This window comes from Perca flavescens, chromosome 6 (assembly GCF_004354835.1).
Source record: "Perca flavescens isolate YP-PL-M2 chromosome 6, PFLA_1.0, whole genome shotgun sequence".
In the NCBI taxonomy this organism is placed as follows: Eukaryota; Metazoa; Chordata; class Actinopteri; order Perciformes; family Percidae; genus Perca; species Perca flavescens.
Window position 1 is genome coordinate 10,124,920 of NC_041336.1, and position 23,029 is coordinate 10,147,948.

The 23,029-nt window shown below is 39.6% G+C and overlaps 1 protein-coding gene across 2 annotated transcripts in view; it reads right to left on the reverse strand.

Moving 5' to 3' along the window:
• Positions 1 to 23,029, reverse strand: part of LOC114556525 (glucocorticoid-induced transcript 1 protein) — a 27,858-nt gene continuing 4,829 nt past the window's right edge. Inside the window, exons 3-9 of one of the 2 annotated variants that reach the window (XM_028579470.1) lie at positions 22,058 to 22,206; positions 14,191 to 14,280; positions 8,272 to 8,397; positions 6,814 to 6,951; positions 4,730 to 4,916; positions 2,669 to 2,789; positions 1 to 2,359 (exon numbers count right to left, since the gene is read on the reverse strand). In XM_028579470.1, coding sequence (XP_028435271.1) covers positions 2,032 to 2,359; positions 2,669 to 2,789; positions 4,730 to 4,916; positions 6,814 to 6,951; positions 8,272 to 8,397; positions 14,191 to 14,280; positions 22,058 to 22,206 — 1,139 coding nt within the window. In that variant the 3' untranslated portion in view covers positions 1 to 2,031. The remainder of the gene's footprint in view (positions 2,360 to 2,668; positions 2,790 to 4,729; positions 4,917 to 6,813; positions 6,952 to 8,271; positions 8,398 to 14,190; positions 14,281 to 22,057; positions 22,207 to 23,029) is intronic. The other variant, XM_028579471.1, reaches the window with a different exon arrangement.

Here is a 23,029-nt window from a genome sequence, read left to right on the forward strand (position 1 = left end):
TCCAAAAAGAGACTTTGTTTCCTTTATTGAAAAACACACACAAGATCTACATAAAATGCCTAATACACAGCTTGTGAATAAAATCAGTTAGTATGATTGAAACTCTTGGAGCTGCAAGCAGAAGAGAGTATTTCAACTTAATTTTTGTGGAATGTGTTGCATATTATTCATATTTGTGTTTCTGTGTGCAAGTGGCTTAATAGACCAACATTTTGGAATGAAACATTTGCTAGTTTTATTCTCCCTTTCAAAGTTTACCTGTTCTAAATCAGTCATGGTTTTTTCGTTTTTTTTATGTTCTGGGGATAAAACGTCTGCAGGTAACGTTGGGGCATGTCTGGTTGGATCTGAATATTGAACCAAACTGTGTTACACAAAAATTGTTAGTGTAGCTTTACTTCAAACAAAAATCAATTGCACACTCAAGTTCTGATTGTTTTAACTTACAAATTGGTCTAAAATAAAAAAATAGTGATTATCATCTACCTTCCAAGTAAGTGCTTAGGCTTGGTTCCACGAGTGTTTATATGTCAATGAACGGTTTATAAACTATACGAAATGCAAATAAACATTCTGCTTCTGGCACAAAAATTGTGCCTCTTCTGTCCCAAATACATGACAGGCCTGTCATTGTTATGCAAATTGCTTTGGTACATATTTAACAAAGGGGTGAAACAAACAACATATTTGTCAACTTCTCAATTTGGAAGGATGTAGCTTATGTAGCTAGTTCCGCTTACAAGAGTACTCACGGTTGACCTATGCAACGGCGATCTCTGGAATGTGTCGTAGCACCTGAAACTCTAACCTGAACAGGTTAACGCAAAAGTCATCTGTCACAAGATGTGACACCAATCGGTTGATTAAGTCCATAATAAACTCCCTCTCCAGGGAAAAAAAATAAAACATTTCTGCAAAAGACTGGAATATCTTTCTGTAGAATAAAGTTATAAACACTAGGGAAAGGCAACATAGTCCATGCAAGTACATTCCACATGACCTGAGTTATTGTTATGTATAGTGTGGGACAATAAAACCGGGCAATGGGGGAGGTGTGCTCTTTGTGATTGGTTATTTGGTCATTGAAAAAGCTGATATTTGCATTTTGTGTTGAGCTAACCAAGTTTTCATAGTGATCAAACTAGAAAAGCTGTTGGGTGGAGCATTCAAGCAACTGCTGGTTTCACAAAGACATTGTGCTACAAATATTTTTAAATTAAAATTAGGCCATGGCCTGTATCATTCTGAGCCAATGACTCAACAAGTGCAAACATTGTGGTTAACGCGGGGCAATGTATTCTGACTGTAAGACATCCTGATATGCTAAATACATGAATCGAGCATTTCCCATCCTGTCAAAAAGCTTACGCATAGATGTTAGCTCGCTGAACACCAAACAGCCAATAAGCTGGTTAGATAACATGAGAAAGTGTATTATTTTAGTTACAATTTTTCCTTTTTAATTTCAGCTTAATTGAGAGAAAAAACTCAGCTCACCCTGTATCAGGCTTAGCTGAGGTGCTGGAGCTACAAGTACAGGTTGCAAGACTTGCTACTGGTTTTTGCCTCGAAGAAAGTCTCTGACCAAAAGCTTGCTAAATTAAATAGATCTTGCACAGACTTGAGTGTGCAGGTGCTTTTTTTCCCATTAGTTAAATCTTTATAAAACTGCCGGCACCACGTAACACAATCACTTGAGAAGTAATTTTTTTTTTTTTTTTGCAACAGAAAGCAAAGCTGTTTTTGTTATGGGTGTCACAGTACAGACAAGAAGGCTAGGTTAGTGATGGGTAAAGGGAGGCTGTGCCCAAGATCAGCACTCTTAAAACTGGACGACAATGACCAAACAATCATGCTTCCTACTTTGTGTTTGTCATTTCTAGACCTTGGGCACTCCCTGCTGGCTAACGTTAAGATTAACGGAGTGCAAGGATTTTTTTATTTTTTTGTTTTGTTTTTTGTTCTAAACCATACCACTTGACTAGCTGTAATGTTTCAGCTGTAGGTAGTTTGGTTAGGAATACCTGAGAACTAGCTGGTGAGGAGAACTTGTGCTGAGCCATCTTTCCCCACATCTGTGTCGGGGCTCTGGCGATCTGTGCTGTTGTCTATGTTTATGCCTGTGCTTGTGTTGGTGCTCCAGTCAGCGGAGGCCGGAAAAGTAGCTAGTGGTGCAGTTGGCAAAGTTGGGGTCACCTGAGGCCCTGGGCTGTCAGAGGAGCAGGACGAGGGAGAGACAGGGGAGAAGAGAGAGGAGCAGAGGAGCTTGACAGGGCAGAAGGCAGAGCCCCTTGGAATGAAGTTCACCTTGTTTTTGTCAGGGCACGAGAAGAGAGGGAAGCCTTTTGATTTGCCAGACCTGAAGACATAAAGAAGGTTGAGCTCAGTACTTTTGCTTGTTATATTCTATGTATATGACTGTTCTGATTAAGTGCAAGGTGTGTATCCTACAAAGTAGTTTTGCCCTCATCCCTGCCACCTAAGTACAATGCAAATAAGCTTGGTATCTTTGTTGAACTATCCTCCGACAGGATCTCAGAGTCCATAAAAATAGTACAGTAAACTTTATCTATTGTTCTAATGGTCAGTACACACAGTGCTCACACAGGGTGCATTTAAAAAACAGATTGCAAAAAAAAAAAAAAAAAAAAAAAAATAAAATACTTACACCATCTCCTCAAACACTTTGACCCTCTCACAGCCTTCTGGAGGTTCCCGTTTAAACATGTAGCTGTTGTTAGGTTTGGGAGATGTGGCAAACTTTGGGAGAGGAGAACTGCACAAACTGTCTGTAAATACCGTAAATAATATGGCATAGGAAAAAGGGAAAAAAAACAAAACACAGTTAGGACACTTAGGAGCTATAATGTGCTTAGAGTAGGGATGTGTATCACTAAAGATTTCAAAACCAAGTTTCTGTACTGATACTAAATCAACACTGTTTTTAGTGCTTTGCTATTTGGAATATTAACATCCACCTTTTCTACAAAACACCTTTTTCATTGAACAAAAGCAGCCAAACTTCTAAAATGTTAAAACACAAGCTTCCATAGAGGCACTCTGCTGAAATAAAATACAATCTATAAAAAACTGTCAAAATTCCAATTTAAATAAAAAACAAGAAAGAATATTCTAAGCAAGAATTTGATGTCAGCTTTCAGTATCTAACCAAAAAGTATTGAGGTTCAATACCCTTTCAAAAGCATTTAGTGTTCAGTATTGTCCATGTCTCTTTGTTACTTGTTTTTTAAGACCAGAGAACAAATCTATGAAACATAAGTGACCCTTTTAAGACGCATGCAAGTAACAATTGACCAATAAAATACTCAAAACTAGAATAAGTGCAAGCAGCAAATAAATAAAAAATCCTTATTGCTTACATTTTCTTTAAAGGAGTACATCGATTTTGCAATGCACTCCTCAACCTCCAGTTGGAAGTTTATTAAAAAATGCAGCAGAATTATTCACATCCATTTTATTCCACGTCTTCCTTCTTAAAACCTTGCCCCTACATTACCCATAATGCAACTCAATGGCCGACATTTGGTCAGAGTTTCAGGTGTGTTATGCTACCTAAAGTAGTAAAGGTTAATGTAGCCCCAAGCAGAGATGAGGAGCAGGCAACGGAGGTCTGTTAAGCTCACTTGTTTCAAACCTCCACATTTTTAAATTATGTAACATCACTTGAGGCTAGGGGTGGTACGGTTCACAAAACCCACGGTTCGGTTCATATCACGGTTTTAGGGTCACGGTTTTCGGTTCTGTACGGTTCTTGTGGTTATTTTTTCTTTAATCTTTAACACTCCAGAATATACTTCGGCATATGCTTAATTATCCAAAATGTAGGACACAGTATTAAAAAATAGTTCTATCTTGTAATCATGCACAAACGGAATTTGACTTTAAGCACATTATTGGGACCATCTGAGGAAAGCGAGGTGAGATTTTGATACAGCAAGAGGGAAGACAATGATGATTTCAACAAGCTTTTCATTTATTTGGCAAAAAAAAAAATGAGTGTGTATCGCCATTTACAGGAACATATGTGCCCTTTTTAGCACATGAAGATTTAAATATTACAGAATAACAATTGAAATAACATCATTTATCAAACTAACAACTTCAGTGTAGCTCTTACAAAAATACAGGTGACGTGACCTGCAGCACTCCACACACCACCGTTGAGGAGCGGTCGGCTCGCCGCCTCTCACAATCTGACAAAAATCTTTTAAACTGACCTGTCGGTTTTGGTCTATTATTGTCTATTTCTCGCTTAAAATGTTTTATTTAACTATTTTCGTAAAATATGAGATCGTATTCACAACGAGACGCCATTAGTCGGTTTTGAAATTCGAGAGCAGCCCGCCCCACGTGACGCGTTCGTCCAATCATCTGCCATGTGTTGCGTTTGTCACGCTCATCCTGCTCGTCATTTCCATTAAGTGTTTTAACATAGGTGTTGAAAGAGGGCACAACGGCAGTAAGTGGTTTGTGCACATTAGAAGTGTATTGACGAACCGCGCTACGCACACACGTTCCGAACCGAGACAAGCGAACCGTACGGTTCGGATGTTTTTTCATGAACCGTACCACCCCTACTTGAGGCAATTTATAATTTTTTTTGCTTTATACAACTTTTGCACGTAGCCACACTCCCCCCAAGACCTGTAAACAGACAATGATGTGTAAAATCGGGCATAAAGTGGCATCTGTCAAACAAAAAGCACACCTTTGTCGATTTCCTCTGCAGAGCACGGGCTTCCATCAGGAGAGTGGACGTGCTCAGAGCAACAAGGGCGGGGCGATGGGCTGGAGTCACTTGAAGGGGCCTGTGTGTCCGTGTCACGCGTGTCCCCACTGCTGCTGTAGTGATGCAGAGGGAAGGGGGCACGGCGGCCATCCACCACATCCATGGCCTAGAGGTCAGAGTGCGGAGGAGTTGGTGACAGGTCATGTGTTAACGTACATTGGTCCTACAATGTCAGAGTCGTGGTGTTTAGCACCTCCTCTGAAGAGAATAATAACTCAAAGGTTACATTCAATCACCCATAACAGGCAATGTGTCCTTGAAAATCCCATGTAAACTGTTCCTGTGCAACTTGCTGAACAGTTACCTTTTCACTCACTGGACAATGTCATTCTGGGTTAAGCGCATCAGCAAAAACGTCCTAATCTAATAATGACTGTAACCGAAAAGCCTTTGGTGCGTTTGTCTGTTTAAAGAGCAGTTGGAAAAGCAAACACCACACCAGATGGTAATACTTGACAGTAGATGACTAGCGTGATGTGTGCAGAGCGTTCTGCTTTAGCAAAACCAATTCAAATGGGAGAGCAGGAAAAAAAGTGCTTGGTGCACAGCAGGCTGTAAATCTGTAGTGGTAGGTAGGTTTATATATGCGTTTAAATTGTGTGTGTGTGTGTCTGTGACTTTCTAAGAGGGAAGTTTTACAGACCTGCCAAGGTTCAGTACCCCACATCAGTCAAGATTTAATGGGTGTCCTTGTCTCTAAGCGATTTAATTCAGTGTGAGTGAGAATATATGTTGTCTGACAGTATGGTGCACAATGCTGCAACAAGTGACTTTACAAGACTGTGTTTGTGTGCATGCAATACATTTTAAGCATAGCCTAAAAAGCTATTTTTGATCACAAGCATATTCATGTTTAGAACCGTAAAGTTTGATTGATGTTTAGGGAAATCTCGGTTTTCTGATATAATCCAAATTGAACAAATAGGGCTGTCTCACTCCTTTATCAACAAACATTATTCATGTTAACAAATATTTCAGACTCCGAAAGTATTAATGTTTGTTGCCCAATGTCAGGTGCAACAAACAACGTCTGCGTCAAGTAGCATTGCGTCAATTGACACCTGCAGAACAGGGGGTGCACTAAAAAGGAGTAGTTAAGGTGCAGCAGCCAGGATATGCCAATCCAGGGAGCAAATTTGAGGAAAGTGCTGCTTTTCTGGAGAGTCGATGCACATACCCCCAGTGAAAGCCCAGAACTCACACCAAAAATATAGAAATAAATCCTAAATTTCTATTGTGTTACATTATGTAGCAATTTCCTATCAAGTTAGCCTGTGAACTTACAGACTTTTAAATTAGCTGCGTTGATCGTATTTCATTAATACACTTTGACACAATTTTGTTGACAATTATGCAGTTCTTTTCACCAACAGAGATATTTTGTTGTACAGAAATTCCTACTCAAACGTTCGCCACTTTACTCAACCAAAGTTCAAAACACCTGTTCATGTATGTCTTCTTTAGTCTATTGGCTATTTAGGTTTTTTCCTGGTACACTTGCACATTTTGCACTTACTGCGGCGTCTTGTGTAGGCTGTTTACATATTTGTGCTCATCATCATAGGTACATTGTATGTACTGGTGTTATTGTTGAATACATTGTGAATACATATTTCTAAAATTGTATGATGTTTTGTTGAGTTATTATTACACAATACTTTTTCTGACCTTTTTGAATCTTGCCCCTGAACCCATATTACGTAAAAAGACTAAAACTAACACTAAAACTAATAAAAACTAACACTAAAACTAATAAAAACTAAACTAAAACTAAGCATTTTCAAAAAATAAACTAAACTAGCAAACCCGTTTTAAAAACTAATTAAAACTAAGTCAAAACGACATAAAAATAAAAACTAATGAAAACTGCAAAACTATAATAACCTTGGGTGAGTTAGTCATATGTAGTACACACTAACCTCGCACATTCGCAGTTCAACAAGCACTTTGAATAATTTTTAAAAACAGCTTGACCGGTTGCTGGTGTGTGTACACATTCCTACCTGTATCCCCTGCTCCCAGTCCTCTCTGATAAACACATTTTCTAGCTCGTGGCTGATGCCTTCCACACTGCTCGGCACCCGGCATATGAGGGACTTTGGCACAGGGATTGTTGACAGGGCGGATGAAGTTCCCTTGTACTGAAAAGACCGACAAAAATTGACAAAATAAAATGTGAAAAATTATGTACACACCAAATTAATCCTCTCACAATTTAGATCAATTGAGCAATTAAATACATAATACTGCATAAGTCTGTGACACCGAGATCTGCTTGCGGTATTGAATTGTCACTAAGCCAGTTTTATGAGACAGTTAATGGGTGAGGCGTCAAGTTTAATTACATGTTACTGAAGTCGGATTAAATATCATAGGGAACAAAAACACAGCCATGATTGTGATCTACCACATGTGGGTATGGGGCATAGCATATCATGGTTTATGTTAATTTTCCCACAGTGGTTGAGGTGTACTGTTGCTGGGCATCTGTTAATGAATGAACTGCAAACAAGGAGAGGACAGAACATGCCCAGACATATTCCCCTTCTCCTTTTGACAACTGGTCAAAATGGACACATTAACTAGACCTCCTCAGTCAAATACAGTGAAACAAAAATCATAAACCACATATGGCCTATTAACAAGCCTAAAAGTCACATACAAAAACGTGATATAAAAATAAACCGGCACTTTCAGTTTTACTCTACACCATAGTAGTGTGTTTAAATAATGTAGTTAGTCGGTTGATTGTGTTGAGATTATTATTGCATGTTTGATTAGTAGCGTTTTCGTAAACAACGGTGCTGTAGCAGAAATGGCTGTCAACCATTACGCTAACGCAGTTCCGAGGATTTAAGCAATCTAAGGGGCGATGTCGATGCTAATTTTGTTTAGATGTGCCAAATTGTCATTGTATCAGTGATTATTGTTAGGACCGTTAAGCTAAAGCTATGTTAGCGCTGTCACTTGTTACCATAGCAACTCCACACACGCTGAGCTGGAGCGGACAGACACTGTATATAGCGAGACAGTTAATTCTGAGATTGGTGATTTATGAGATCGTATTTTGTCATTTTTTATGTAGTTATTGTGATTCTCTTGTGATGATATTTTGTATAGTATACGTATATTGAGCCACCTACTTAGTTGGCTCAAAGTCTGATGTCCGAGAGTAAAGTTGCCAGTGAAGAAGCCAATGGACCGATAATCACTACATAATCATTGCATGCTGATGATAAGCTACAGCTTTATAATTACTAAACTTAAACTAATGTAGCAAATGAAAAAGTAAAACCCCGATTCAGAATTTGATACCATTAACAGAGTAATACAGAAAGCCACCTTGCTTAACACTGGCATGTTCAGTTCTCTTATCTTCAACAGCTGTGGTATGGTTTGGTTACCCTCCGTTTAATTTGTATGTTTTTGGCATGGCAAGAATATTGACATGAATAACTTACCTGGGGTTGGCATGCAGTGCCATGCTGTGCCTGTTGCTGTAGCTGCAGGGAGCTTTGCTCCCTGTCTTTGCTCTGCCGGCTGACCTGTTTGCTGCGCTGCAGCTGCAGTCTTAGTTTAGCAATCTGCTGGGAAAAAAGTAACATCACTTCAGCAAATGACAGATCACAATTGAGTCGCGAAGGCAATATGTGAATTTTAACTTTTCCCAACAGTGAAATGAAGAAAGCCAGAAGGTGTTCCCAGGGCTGTAACCAATATTTTCTGTCACAATTTCCGAAACTACAAGGAGAGGTGTTCCAATATCTTGTTTTGCTCCACCAACAGTCCTAAACCCAAAAGATATTCAATTTACTATGATGGAAAGTAAAAAGCTGCAAATTCTCACAATTGAGAAGCTGGAACTATCAAATCTTACGTTTTTGCTTAAAAAAGTGACTTAAAACAATTAATAGATTATTAAAATAGTTGCCGATTCAGTTTCTGTGAACCAACCAATTAATTATCGACTTATCGTTGCAGCTCTACTCGCATGTATTTAACTGTTGGGCTAGAAATATTTGAAATGAAATGATATGAAAATAATTTGCATCTTATAATAATAATGCATCTGACATGATTCGTGTTTGGTGGAACAATAACAACCTACAATGAAGAATATTGTGCCATTTGTTAAATATTTTCTTATCATTTTAAGAATAGCTGGTAGGCTGTCTACTCTTCCATGGCTCATAAGGGTGTCACGATTTCGACTTTAAATCGAAATTGATCGAAATTAAGTCACAATCTTGAATTAAAAAATGGAATCGTCGATATTGCCATGTCATGTCCAGTTGGCTTGTCAAGCGAAAAAAAAAAAAACACGTGTTTAAGTGCTGCGAGTCAGTCGACTTCCTGTAACTTAGCTAGAGCCAGTCAAAAGATACCATGGCAACTGCAGATTCTGGAGACCCATCAACAGAACTTGAGCCCACTCCTCTTTCACTGAAGTGTGTGAAAGTGTGGAAGTATTTTGGATTTCCAAGTCTGAGTTATGTTGACAACGTTTGAGACAAAAAAGCCACAGTTTGAAAGCTCTGCTATGTGCGTGTACCATATTCTGTGTGTTTAACATTGCACATTAGCCTAGCAGCTAGCAGATATTCCTTCTACGTATAGCTTTATCCCCCCCCCAAAAAAACACACGGTTGAATTTCTGCCTGCATGGACGTTTTGTAGCCTAAACATAGCAGCTTATATTGGTTATATTAGAGCAAGCAACAAGTTAGCGCTCTTTGCTAATCGGTCTCCTCAACTGCTGGTGCTGGCTTGATGGCGTTTAAAGCCCCGAACTAAGCCTTCAAGGCAGCGCTGCGTCCATCGTTTTCAACCATAACTGTCGGTACACAATCCGTTCTGCACATGCGCAAAATGTTCGCGCATGCGCTGTTGTATGAGGATTTACGACACTGCACGATCTGTTCCACGTTTCCGGTCGACAGCCAAGCTAACGTTAGTTTAGCTAACAGCTAATTTGGCTAACCGCTAGCTGAGACAGCATGTAATAACTTTAAAAGACCCTCAAAATAAAACTTGAAAATAAACGTTAACATATATAACAGCTGTTACGTCAGTTCTACTTTACTTGCTCATTTAAAATACAATCACTCAATATTTGTCTTTATTGTTATTACTGTAAAGTCTTAATTTAGCTGTAGCCTGCTTTTCCCATTAAGTTTGACTTAACGTTATTTTAGACTGAATCTAGCTGTCTGCTAGCGGTTAGCCAAATTAGCTGTTAGCTAAACTAACGTTAGCTTCCCGGTGGAGGCTAGCCATAGGCTAGCGTGGAACAGATCGTGAAGGTCGTATCCTCTGTAAAAACAGTATTATCTTGCATATGCGCCGAACGGATCGTGCATGCAGAACGGATCATAGATATATATACAAAGCCTTTATATTTATCTATGGAACGGATCGTGTACCGACAATAACCATTGCCTAATCCTAGTGCCTTCCAGGCAGCGCTGCCTGGAAGACGATGTTGGGGGCTTCAAATACCAAACTCTGTGTGGTGTGAAGTGTCTGCCCTCAGGATTGTCTGTAAACTTTTTTTTTTTCTTTTTACTTTGACAAATTGTCAAGATTCCAATTGACTGAAGATATGTTATTTTTACATTATGTTTTTAATAAAGGTTTTAAATTTGACCATGTAATGTGGTACATTGTAAAGAAAGGTCAGATATTATTACATACAAGTCTAGTCTAAAAATGGCATAGCAACCTGTGCTTTTAAAAAAAAAAAAAATCGTGACCTTAGAATTGAAAATGTAATCAAATCGAGGATTTGGAGAATCGTGACACCCCTAATGGCTAACAACATTAATATGGCACTATTGGGCTCTTCCACAAAAATATGAGCTACTGTGTGCGCCCATAAAGACTGACTTCACTTGAATATTGTTGCAGGCTACTATAGTGCATATAATCAGCCACGCATGTCTGATGATGAAACAAGTTAGGTCAATGGCTGTTTCTGCATCTGGCCCAGTATCTGCCTAAGAACAGCATACCCTTTGTGAGCCTTACAGACACAGTTGAACTATGCAGACAAAGGTGTGGTCTTCAACGCTGATCTCGTAAACCTGGCAACACAGTAAACAAGAGACTTGCTCTTTTCATAGATATCCTCCCACACATGTATTTGCAGAAGTGCAAGAGCTAGAATACAATTCACATCATTCATTGAATGACCGCAGCTGTCGATAATGACAAGTCCAGGCAATCCTAAGGTAATCTCAGAGGATGAGAAAGAAAGGTTTTCCTGGCTGTGCTATGCTACTGATTGTACAAGCCAAGGTCCTTGTCCAATTGTCTGTAGAAAGTTGAACACTACATTTCTAGTGGGCTTAGTTGTACAGGGAGTGTGTAAATTTAAACTTGAATGCAAGTTATAAAATCTGATGATAACAATCAGATTTCGTGAGATCACAGCACTGTGAGTCCATAGCCGGGAAATAGTTTTTTGCATCTTTTGTGGCTGTATAAGGCAAAACGTGGCTCTTCTAGGCTTGTGCCGATTGGCAATCATATTGTATATTGATGACTGAAGAAATGATCGACGATTGGTTTTTCCTACGTATATATTAAAGCAATTTTAACTACCTTACTATCAGAACTATAATATCTAGAATCTGCACCCTACGGTTTATTTTACTGGTGAAGCGGTAACATTAAGTCCTCCGAGCCTCCTTAATCAGCTCGAGTGACACGTGAATTTTAAATCCTTAGCATTAATTACAAAGCAGTTTGCAGTCTCTTTTCCATGGATTTGACACCTGATGGGCTGTGCTTCTTTCAAAATGTCACCCAGCCTTTCCAGCTGCCGCCAGGGGTAGGGCTGGGCGTCTTTCAAAATCTTTCGATCCGGTGCCAATTTCGATACCTCAGTTTCGATACCGGTTCCTAACAATACTTTTTTTCGATACCATAGGTTTTAAAATCCATTTCAACATCAACAAAAATACATTAAACACAAAGCTTTTATTTTCCAACTTAATTGTGAATCAAAACGGTTATCAAAATGGAAAAATTCTGGTAAAACTGCTCACTCAGAGTAACATTAATAAAGTTGCCTTGCAAGCTCAGCCTGTCAGTCAGTCATCAGGGCAGAGAAACCACTGTTGTGCCTGCTTGTCTAAGAGGAAGTGTAACGTCAATAGCACAGCGACTGCCTTCGCCATTAATATCCTATTGCAGCAAATGCTGTCTGCGTGAAGTTTTGAAAAACTGTAACCACACTTGAAACCACTTTATCGGCATTGCTGTGACTTAAACAAAACTACAGAGCCGACGACGTCGTTCACTCCGTCGGCACCTCTCCGTGTGTGTGTGTGTGTGTGTGTGTGTGTGTGTGTGTGTGTGTGTTCTGCTCTCTGTCAATATGCAGAGAGGAAAGATAAGCTTGCGCTTACGCGTTCAGATGCTTTTGGAACCAAAATTTGGCACCGAAAGATTAATAATTTTTCCATACTCATAGGATCAGAGTATTTTTTTCGGTGCCATAAAAGTATCAACGTTTGGTGCCCAGCCTTAGCCAGGGGACAGAAACTACATTAGGCCAGCCTGCACGATTAACGTTACTGGGGATTAACAGCAGTTAAAAAACGGTTGAGAAAGTAGCTAACAGAACTAATAGCGTGTAAACCATAGACCGTAATATTAAAAGTCTATGGTGTAAACAACCATGGGATTAGCGAGAAAGTCGCTAAAAGGAGATTGCTATGAGTGATTTGAGTTAACTATTGCAACGTTAGGTTTAAATGTAAAGTGGATAATAAGCCGCTGCAATGAAGGATATGACAAAAATAACTAACAAGCATGCAATCGACACAGAAGCATGTCAGCAAATCAGGGGGGCAGAACAGCAGAGTCGGGTTAGCCAATTTCATTGATAAAAGTGAAAGCCCCTCCACATATCCATAAGGTTATGTCCATGTTGTACTGTAGCCTGTCAGACTGGTGATCAGATCGCCTATCAGCAATCGAGTAACCACGATTGGATGATTTAAAAATATTAGAGATCGCCCAGGTCTCTTCCCGTTTCCCCTTTACAACTCTTGGCATTGTTCAAGTGCAATGTGACTACCGGTAGTTTACATCCACACCGTCTCCAATTCTATTCACAATAAAAGCCTGAACACTTTCATTTCTCATCTTAACAATTTAATAGTACATCAAAATGTCACTTAATGCTGCAGTGGGTAAAAAGCAACAAAACGCCAGAATTCGAAGTAGCAATGCATACGCAGAACAGCCAATAGAAACGCTCTCTCTCTGTGAAATGACCTGTGATTGACCAAAGTCAACAGTAACGTGTTCGATTTTCTAAAACCTGAAAACAGCGCCAAGAGGAGGTGCAGACGTCTAGTTTTCTCCCAGAACACTAGAAGAAAAATATGCTGAAAGATCATTATGGAATTTATGCCCAACAATGGCAAAAATAAATTGCCTACCACAGCTTTAATGCACCTAGCATGATCAGACAAGTGTAACCGTAGCTTGGCCAGGCGAAACATGGTCAACACAGTAAAAGCCTGTTCCATTCAAAGCTATTACAATATTGACCTGTCATCCCTGTGTTTTATGAAGTTGAACTCATTATGAACTGGAATAACACGCTCTTTGGCATTTTTGGAATGTAGTTCTGCGCAGTGGTCTTTACATCTGGTTAAAGTGGATTCTTGACAGTGTACTAGTTTTTTTGGTCAATACTAACCAAAACCCAAGACGTGTGTACCATTCATATTTTGAAAATAAATATTGATGACACACAGAGGTCAAATCTTGTGGCAGAAACAGGAAAATATGAATGTCTATTGTGTTGCAGGGGTATAGGTCATCTAAAGGCTTAAGCAACATAAGTTACCCTGAATCAGTTTACTCCATGCAAGCTAAGGTGGGAACAATATGGCGGGATCACCCTTGAGAGGTGCTCCTGCACCGTCTCTCAAAAACAACAGGCCATAATGAGATGCAAGGGTGCAGTTGAATGGGAAACAGAGGAGAGAAGGAGGTTAAATTTAGACTGTGGTCTGGAGAGTTGGAGACCTAATAGCTCCATGTGGTCGGCTGGTTGGCCACCAAGCCCAGCAGATAGACAGGAGTGGAAACAAACTTTAAGGAGCGTAATATTTAGGCTGACCTCAGACCCTGACAAATCAAACACATTTTGAATAAATGGAATGAACCTTAAAAAAAAAAAAAAAAAAAAAAAAAAAATGACAAAAACATGCTCTTTGAAATGTCTGTGCGATTGTTTTAAACCAGCCTGATCTCTTATTAACACAGTGGAGTAGTGTCAGCAATCTGCCTATTTGTGGGGTTTGTTGTCAGAAGGAGCTGTGACTTGGGTGAAGCAAGGTTAAGACAGTTGGCTCTACCTCTTTGAGGTGGTCCGCACTGCCCCAGGAGGCTGACCGCTGGTGAGGACTTCCTTGTTCTGCTCCCTCATCAATCCAGAGACCTGGAGTCTGAAACAGATAAATACATAACCACATGTTACACAACTCTATATCATTTCCTCTAACACAGACACAACTCATGCTATCCATACATGCACCAAATGTACTGTCCAAAACTGTGGCCACCGAATGGCTTATCTTATGCTGCATAGGCACACAAAGATAAGTATGATGTACTCCTGCACAAGAGCTTAACAACACGTTTCCATTGTGTGTAGATGCAAATATATCTAAATAGAATACAGTACATTTCCACTAAACCCTAGGATTAAGTAAGCTGCAGTTTCTGAGATTTGTTAACGTGGCAGGGTGGCCTAACGTTTACAGGCATCAAATAACTGAAAGATCACAGATGTAGTCCTTGTTCAGTCTTGTGGAATATATGCCCATCAAGAGTCACGTGTCTTATTAAATGTCCTTAATTATTTTATATATATATATATATTTGTTTGCACAATAAAAATACAGTATACCTACCTACATATACTCAAATGTACATGAATTTAAAGTAAATAAAAGCCTGTGCAGGAGAAGAAGGAAACTAAAAGCGTATACAAAAACCTCTCCTTAAAAAAAGCGTATGAAGTCCTTGATAAAGACAATAAATAGCCGATGTGCCGCCTCATTGTTAAGTCAGTGAGCATCAACTAAATACCTTAAAAAGTAAAATGTTTGTATAACAGTTGAGAAAGAGGTGGCTAAAAGCAGTAATGAGTGTTGTCTGCTCAAAAGTAAAGCTGAAAATCTGGAATCAATGAAAATGAGGAAAACAGATGCCTCATAAGATGCCATCCCTGAGGAAAGAATTACATTCAACAGAAGAAGAAAAAAAAAAGTCATAGCAATGCTTCCATTTGTAAGAATGTTACAATAATAAATAATGGTAACATCTGTGGCAGGGCATAAAACTATTTCTTTTGTCTATGGGCTAAACCGACTAGTACATTCCGAAATCCACCAGTCATTTAAGAAACCAAATATAGTTAGAGAAAATAATTACAGGGCTATCAAATAATTTATGGTTACCTGCCTTGTCAGCCACAGGTGACATTTACAAGGACTTTACTAGCAGCAGGTGCTAGTCTCCTACCTTGGAGTTTCCATCTTTTCACCTTTAGTTAGTCTATAAATAATTATAACTATTTAGCCTATAAACACCACTGATTTGGCAGAATATGTACAGCACAATGCTAGGCTTATCCCAGGTCAATAAGTCTACAGAGAATATTTGTCGTTAGTAACATAGTAAGAAAACATCTCCTATACAAAACATTCCCTACCAGAGAGCATAGAGGCAGTTCTGTCTCACTGAACATGCCTTTTAGAATTCTACTGCATAAACAAGGAAACGGTTAAGTTATGTAAATATATGCAAAAAACAGAAACAGGCTGAGGAGGTTTCATAGGGTTGTCTGAAACCACATACTTCCCCCTGATTATGCATATCAACAGTGCCTCTGGTCCTCAAACAAATCTTCAAACATCTGATGTTTTATGATCAGCACAGTAGTACAAAACATCTTAAATGTCAGTGTCTTTACACTGCCTTATGTCTGACCCCACACAAACAGAAAAACCTCTATGGCTCTCCAACTAACACAGAAGCCTTGCCCTATGATATGGAATATCACACTGTGAATAATGAGGAACACCCGTGAAGCCCTTTGCACTGGATTGCTGGCGCTGGTTTCCCCAGAAAAGGACAGCGAATTAAATGGGTGCTTGTGCTCTCATAAAAGGGACCACTGTGCTTGGCTACGCTAGATGGCAGATGTGAAGCTAGCCTTTAGCATTAACATTTTGTGCATGGCCTATGGAAGGGATTGTGCTGTTTGATGCCTCTGCCAGACATTGAGGGACTTGATGCTGCAGCTTAATCTGTTCATACAGAATGCAGATTGCTGTAAAAGGGCAGACAGGCTTTATAGAGTTGTGGACTTAGCTGTTGAGGAAAAACTAAGTTCTCACAGATGTTCTATGACGTCAAATAGGGAGTGCTACACACTACTTGTAACTCAATGAAATATGAAACACTTTCATTTGGCAGTAAGTGATATGTGTAGGTTTTTATAAAGCTGCGCAATACTGGTAAAAATGAAAAGCACAATAAATTTGAGAATCCAAAAAAAAGAAATGGAGGGGATTGTGGTAGGGGTTCATTGTCACTCTGGCAGAACAAAGTGGTGTTATTTGACATTTTAATTAAAAACCCATTCTATTCAGTTATTTACAAGTGGTATTTTTTTTCATATTCAAGTGTTACTTCATTCTCATTTTCATGAGCCTTGAAACAAATGAATTGTTTTTACATTATAGTTTGACATATGGTAATGAATAGGTGTTACTTTTAAAAGTGATGACAGCAACTTTCAGCACACAAAATAAGTTCAGTTAATGAAGACAACTGAGTTGAGAATTAAGCCTGCACCTAGTACTCTAGTTGTTGGCATTTTAGCTGACATTTAAACAAATGTGCTTGTGGGTTTATAAATCCATTACCAACCACTCAAATGTTTCAGACACAAAAAGGGACTTTCTATATTTATCCATGCTTTTGTTTTAAATCTCAAGATAGTTAATAACTTTAGATATGTCATGGGGCCACAGGTGTGAAGGTAGGAGTCACATTTTTTTTATGGTGAATATCTCAGTAACTCCTAATTTTCCCCCAGGTATACATAGTAAGACAAGACAGTTAAAAATACTACAGCCTGGGGCGAACTCTAGCTCACCCAGTAAGAGCATGCGGCCCATGTAGGCTGAATCCTTTGCAGCGGCCCGGGTTTTGAATTCTCTCTCTCTCTCTCTCTCTCTCTCTCTCTCTCTCTCTCTCTCTCTCTCTCTCTCTCTCTCTCTCTCTCTCTCTCTCTCTCTCTCTCTCTCTCTCTCTCTCTCTCTCTCTCTCTCTCTCTCTCTCTCTCTCTCTCTCTCTCTCTCTCTCTCTCTCTCTCTCTCTCTCTCTCTCTCTCATTTAACCCAGAGGCTCCTTAATCATTCTAGCTCTTGAACTTCCGGACTGAGTTTTGTGTTTTGTAGACTTTGTTACCAGGTGTTGTGCCTGATAATGCACTGCTGTAGTGCAGATAAAACTCTGTTACCGTAGCCTGCAGCTTGCTTCCCATTATGCTTCCCACCCAAAGGGTTACATGCAGGAAACATCCTCAAGAATCCAGCTCTCTTCCAAAGCAGGAAATAATGACTGGGCTTAAATAGAAGTGCGGTGGAATTTAAGCTGGTCTGTTTAGATTGCATGTCAAGACGTGAGCAGAGTGCCACTGCTATCATTTGATGGCTTTTAAAGATGAGCAGAACATGCATTCTGACTTGGTGAGTTGGCTTTGTTTATCTGTTATGTTGTGTGTGTCTAAAACTCATTGAGCATTACGGAAAACTAAATAAATGTCTCTACGATGGCATTTTTGTTGTTTGTTCTTACTGGATTCTTCTATATTCACATAAATGATAAACCGTTTACATTACGCTCATATAAAGCAAATAAGCAACAAGTCCATCCATAAACTCCAATTGGTCCAAAACTCAGCTGCCCGTATTATCACTAGAACCCCAACAACTGAACACGTTACTCACTCCTTAAACAAATGCACTGGCTCCTGTCCAATACCGTATTGACTTTAAGATTCTTCTTCTCACTTTGAAAGCCCTCCATAATCTCGCTCCTCCATACCTCTCGGAACTCCTTCAGTCCTACACTCCATCCCGAACTCTCCGATCCTCCTCTTCCTCACTGTTTTCCACTCCTTCTGCCCGCCTGTCCACAATGGGGTTTAGAGCCTTCAGCCATTCGGCTCCTCGCCGTTGGAACGCCCTCCCGCTATCCATCCGTTCCATAGTCTTTACCCACATTTAAAACCTCCCTCAAAACCCACCTTTTCTGAAAGGCGTACCTCACATGATACACTCTCCATCAAAATAATGGATTGATTGCTTTATTTAAATTTTTCTATCTCAATCTTTTAAATGTGTTTGTTTTAATTCTATTTGCCTTTTAACTGCATTTTTGCTTGTTTTAAACTGTAAGGGGACCTTGAGCGCTATGAAAGGCGCCCATAAATAAAATGCATTATTATTAAAATGGGGCACAGTGATAGCAGATACCATGTAATATAGCACTAAAGTATGATTAAATGTGTGTGTCTATTTTAAAGACCCTGACACACCAAGCCGAAGATGGATGTCTAGTTAACGGCAGGCAGTCATTAAGCATTAGAGGGGAACTTGTGTTAGGCACCATTGTTTTTATCGGAAGCCATCTGTGAAGCAAAGTTTACAGCTTCAGTTCCAAACGTTTCCGAGATATTCTCATTTTATATTCCAGTCCTATAATGAGACAGTTTAAGCAGATTCACAGTGGAGTAAAAGCAGCAGGCTGGTTTGTTTGTCTTCCCTTTATTTTTCAGATTACAAATGCGGACTGCTCATTAGTTATTTCCTCTCATGCAGGCTCAGAACGTACATGCATGTCAATGGTCAGTTGGCCATTGGCTGTAGTCTTTGTGTTGTGTTCAAGTGCAACTTTTAACAGAAGACGTGAGGCGATGCAAAATGTTTGATCAGTCTGCCTTTGTCGGTTCTAGTTCTTTGAGGTCGGCTTGGTGTTTCAGGATCCTAATCTTCATAGAGGCATTCTCTGTGTTCTGTAACCAGAGGGCCTATGGCACACAGACCTATCCTGGAGCAGTGATTAGCATATGTATGGGCCCTCTGCTCCTCAACTCCCACACAAAAGGCAGGCGGGCCGTGCAGCCACGAGGGCCAGGTGGTAAGCAGTGGGATTTCTCCTCGACTCAGCCACAGCCTGGGGGACAGGTGCAAACAACTTCACCTCCATGCAAGGCTACATAACAGCTCAAAAGGGAGGCTGTCTTGAACTTGTGTAATGCACAACAAAAGAGGCCAGGAACCTTTTGTCTGCTGCTCTCTGCTGTTGTTGTCTAAGAGAGAGAGAGCTGGGCCCAGGCATAGCTTTTTAACAAGAAGTGGTCTCTCACTATACTTGGGGGAGTTTGTGCATTTAATTGCTCAAGGATTTTCAAGAGTGTCACTCTCTCCCACATCATTTCAAAATAGCCAAATGTTTTCAATCTACAATTTCCACAGCTTTGACAGACATAGATCTCTTAAACTGGATTTGCATTTTAGTCCGCCTTCAATCAGATCTTTGCTGATAATAGCTGGGAAATATCAACGAGGCCATGTCACTATAGCACAGACAATTATCACAATGTGCCAAACAGTATGTCTACAAGAACACTGTGCATACGTGCCCAGACGTTCAAGACCTGATATTTATCAAATTGATTTTCCATACTTGTCCAGTCTTTCCAGGGCTGCACAGGACCCCTGTAATAATAGGCATTTACTCTGCATACAGCCACTTCAAGAGATCTTGTAGGCCCTCTCACCACTTCCTCAGCCTACACACAAAGAAATGCGAGGCAAATGAGGGGTCAAAGGGATGAAGCCCATGTAAATTAGGTTTGGCGGTCTTCATTCAGACACATGAAAGGCTTCTGTTAGTAAAGAGGGAGCAGCCCTCGTCATGATCATGCATAGTCAATATTCTTTTGTAACACAAAGCCACTCCAAACCAACAACCACCCAAAAATTAAGCTCTTAAGAGAAAAACTGCATTTAGCCATACGTCACATGGCAAGATTAGTGGGTGATCATGTGTGGGCTGCTATCCAGGAATAATGTGATGAGGCTCAATATGAAATCCATGCATAGGTCTTATGAAGTGTTATAATGTATTAAAATGTAGTGCTATGAGGGAATTTCAAAATATTTACAACAAAGTCGATTTGGCCTGTATTAGCAGCAGACTCCTCCTCCAGCCACCAGATTACAATAACTTTGTTAAATCTCTGGCCACGGCTTGTAAATTTGTCTCCTCTACCAGCTACTACGACACAAACCAACAATTATTTGGAAATCCTAACAACCGTAATTTGCTGGGAGAAATGAAAAGTGAGTGTGGAATTTGGGTATTTACCAAACACTCTGGCCAAAGTGCGGGCCATATGGCCATATTACGATATCTTAAGGTATTTTTTAGGGCTGAAACGATTCCTTGAGTAACTCGAATAATTTCATTACTAAAAATGCTCAATGCAAAATGATTTGCCTCGAAGCTTCATTTAATTAATGTTAACAAGGTTGTATCGCTCACGGTGTTTCCGCACGGATGATTATAACTGTCGCACAATGGGCTGACGCTGCTGGCGACACATGCCATGGAGACCAATAACAAAATGAAGAAAGAGCGTAAGGGGCTAAGAGAAGAGACAGGTGGGAGAAAACGACAGCAAGTGTCCAAAGTTTGGAATCAGTTCAAACGTAATTAAAACGAAAACTCCGTACAGTGTCTACTGCAAAATCAAACTAGCTTACCACAATAATAGCACGACGTCAGTGCTTCAGCATCTCAACAGAAAACAAGTTGAGTTGCACAAGCTAAGGTAATGTTTATGTACGTTTAATGTATGCCTCAGTTTGAGGTTGTTATTGCATTTCAGAAAATGTTTTCTTTAAAAATCTCTCTTGTAATATGGCACTTAAATGCAGTTAATGTTTAGTTTTTTGAGAGATGATATTGTAAGCAATGTAGGCAATAAAAATGTTGCTTTTTCCAAAAATTAAACCAAACTATTGTATATTATTGCTCTTCAATAAAACAAAAGTATTTATCCAATTACTCGATGGAATAATCGGTAGAATACTCGATTACTAAAATAACGAGAACCATATTGGGTTAAAACGCTTCCTGCTCATGATTATTAAACAAACTTGAGCCTGGTGTTTCTCGTGCAGTGAGCTTTTTCCTCACACCTCCCCTCCTGAATATCACTGATTAAGCCATTTTACTCTATTTTCCAAACTTGATTTTCTTCATTTCCCTTTACTGATTAATTACCCAAATCTGAATGTACAATGTAATGATCAATCAATCAATGTCTACTGTTGAGCTGAATCAGGCAGATCATGCATCACGTCTCTAGATCAATTTGGTAACAAGAAGACAACATATATGTACGTGTGATGTAGCGCCTCTTCTTTGTCTCCGAGATAGGTTTTTTTCTGGAACCAAAGGCGATGCAGTGATTTGGTATGCACCTCAACTTTAGGGCAGAAAAATGGAATCCGGGGACCCCCATAGGTCCGTGGTCCATCAAACGTTTTCATATTCATTCATTTAAATTATCATGATATAAAAATTAATACTTTTTTTTTATTTAAACAATAGACTTTATAGTTCATGGAATAATATTAACATTTTTAAATCTATAACAGTTAATAGATTACTTCCTAATCTAACAAATCTATATGTAGGGGGTCCCGGTATTCTCTATCTTGTAAGGGTTCCTTGGCTGAAAAAAGATTGAGAACCCCTTTTAACATTTTGAATTTGCTACCACTGATTTGCGCCTCTGACTGGCCTCTTCTCCAAGGCAACAGCAGCCGAGGCTCATGGATAGTACTATTTTGACCAGTCTACCATCCAAGTGGAGGTTATGACATAAACCAACAGGATCATTGCATTATCTATGGGAGTCCCACATTTCTGTTTAGTAACATTAAGATATTGGTTAAAACAATGCAATGGGAATACACAATTTGCAACAGGAAAGACACCTCCAGAACCAGCGGCTCCTCCTCCTTTGCAACTCTATTATAAACAAATAATATGATAGGATATGATGATGATAGGCCACCCCTATTCAGGCCTTTATCCAAGATAGTGTTTTTTTTCCTGAATGGTATGTACCTGTGTGGCTTTGTCTTTCATACATGAAGGGTAGGGTCCATGGGAGTCCCGAGGCCACTGGCCAGTGAGGTATGGCCCTGTGATGGCATCAAGGGAAGATGTCCGCCGGATAGCACTGGAACTCCGAACCTGTAACTTGGACCTTTCTGCTGTGAATTGGGAAAGAATAAAGACACAGACACACACACACAGACACACACACACACACACAGACACACACACAGTAAGCAATATTCCCAAACACGCCCCTGAGGCATCTTTGAATTTGGTGTGCCAACTTTCCTGATTAAGTTCAACATACAGTACTAAAGTGTAACCGTGTGATAAATCACTCCGTACAAATGTGTAGCCAAGGACTGGAGGCCTTATTTTAAAAAAGGGACACAAAAATATAATCGTTTCGCATTTTTGGCAAATAATCATTAACGACCTGAAACTAAAAGCAATTGTATAATCAGTCAAGTCTTACGGTCAAAAATAAGTTTTTTCTTGGCCTAGTTTCTTTAAATGTGCACAGAAGGCATTTTGGGTAAATCTTCACGTCACAAGAATGGAAATCTTTTTGTCAATCCCAGAATTAATTGTTACTCAGGTCACTGGCTGAAAAAGAAGTTAGACAACATCTCCAAAACGAAGAAAACATTAACACTTCATCTTCACCTGTTAACTACCGCAATTAACAGTGCTTTATTGGGACAAGACCTGGCATTGCAATCTGTTCTTGTTCTTAAGGTGTGGACAATTTTTCTAATCTCATAAGTATTAGTGCAGGGCAAACAACAGGCTTGAGAGACGAGGCCTGAAGCAAATGTAAATGGCTGAGCAGGAGTATCTGATGTTATGAGAACAATCTGCTGTGAGCCAGAACAGTTAGGCACACACCACCCACATAAGAACTCCTAAACAACCACACCACAATGCACATTAATACTGCCTGCATCCAGTCAACATTCCTGCAGTGACACGCAGTTA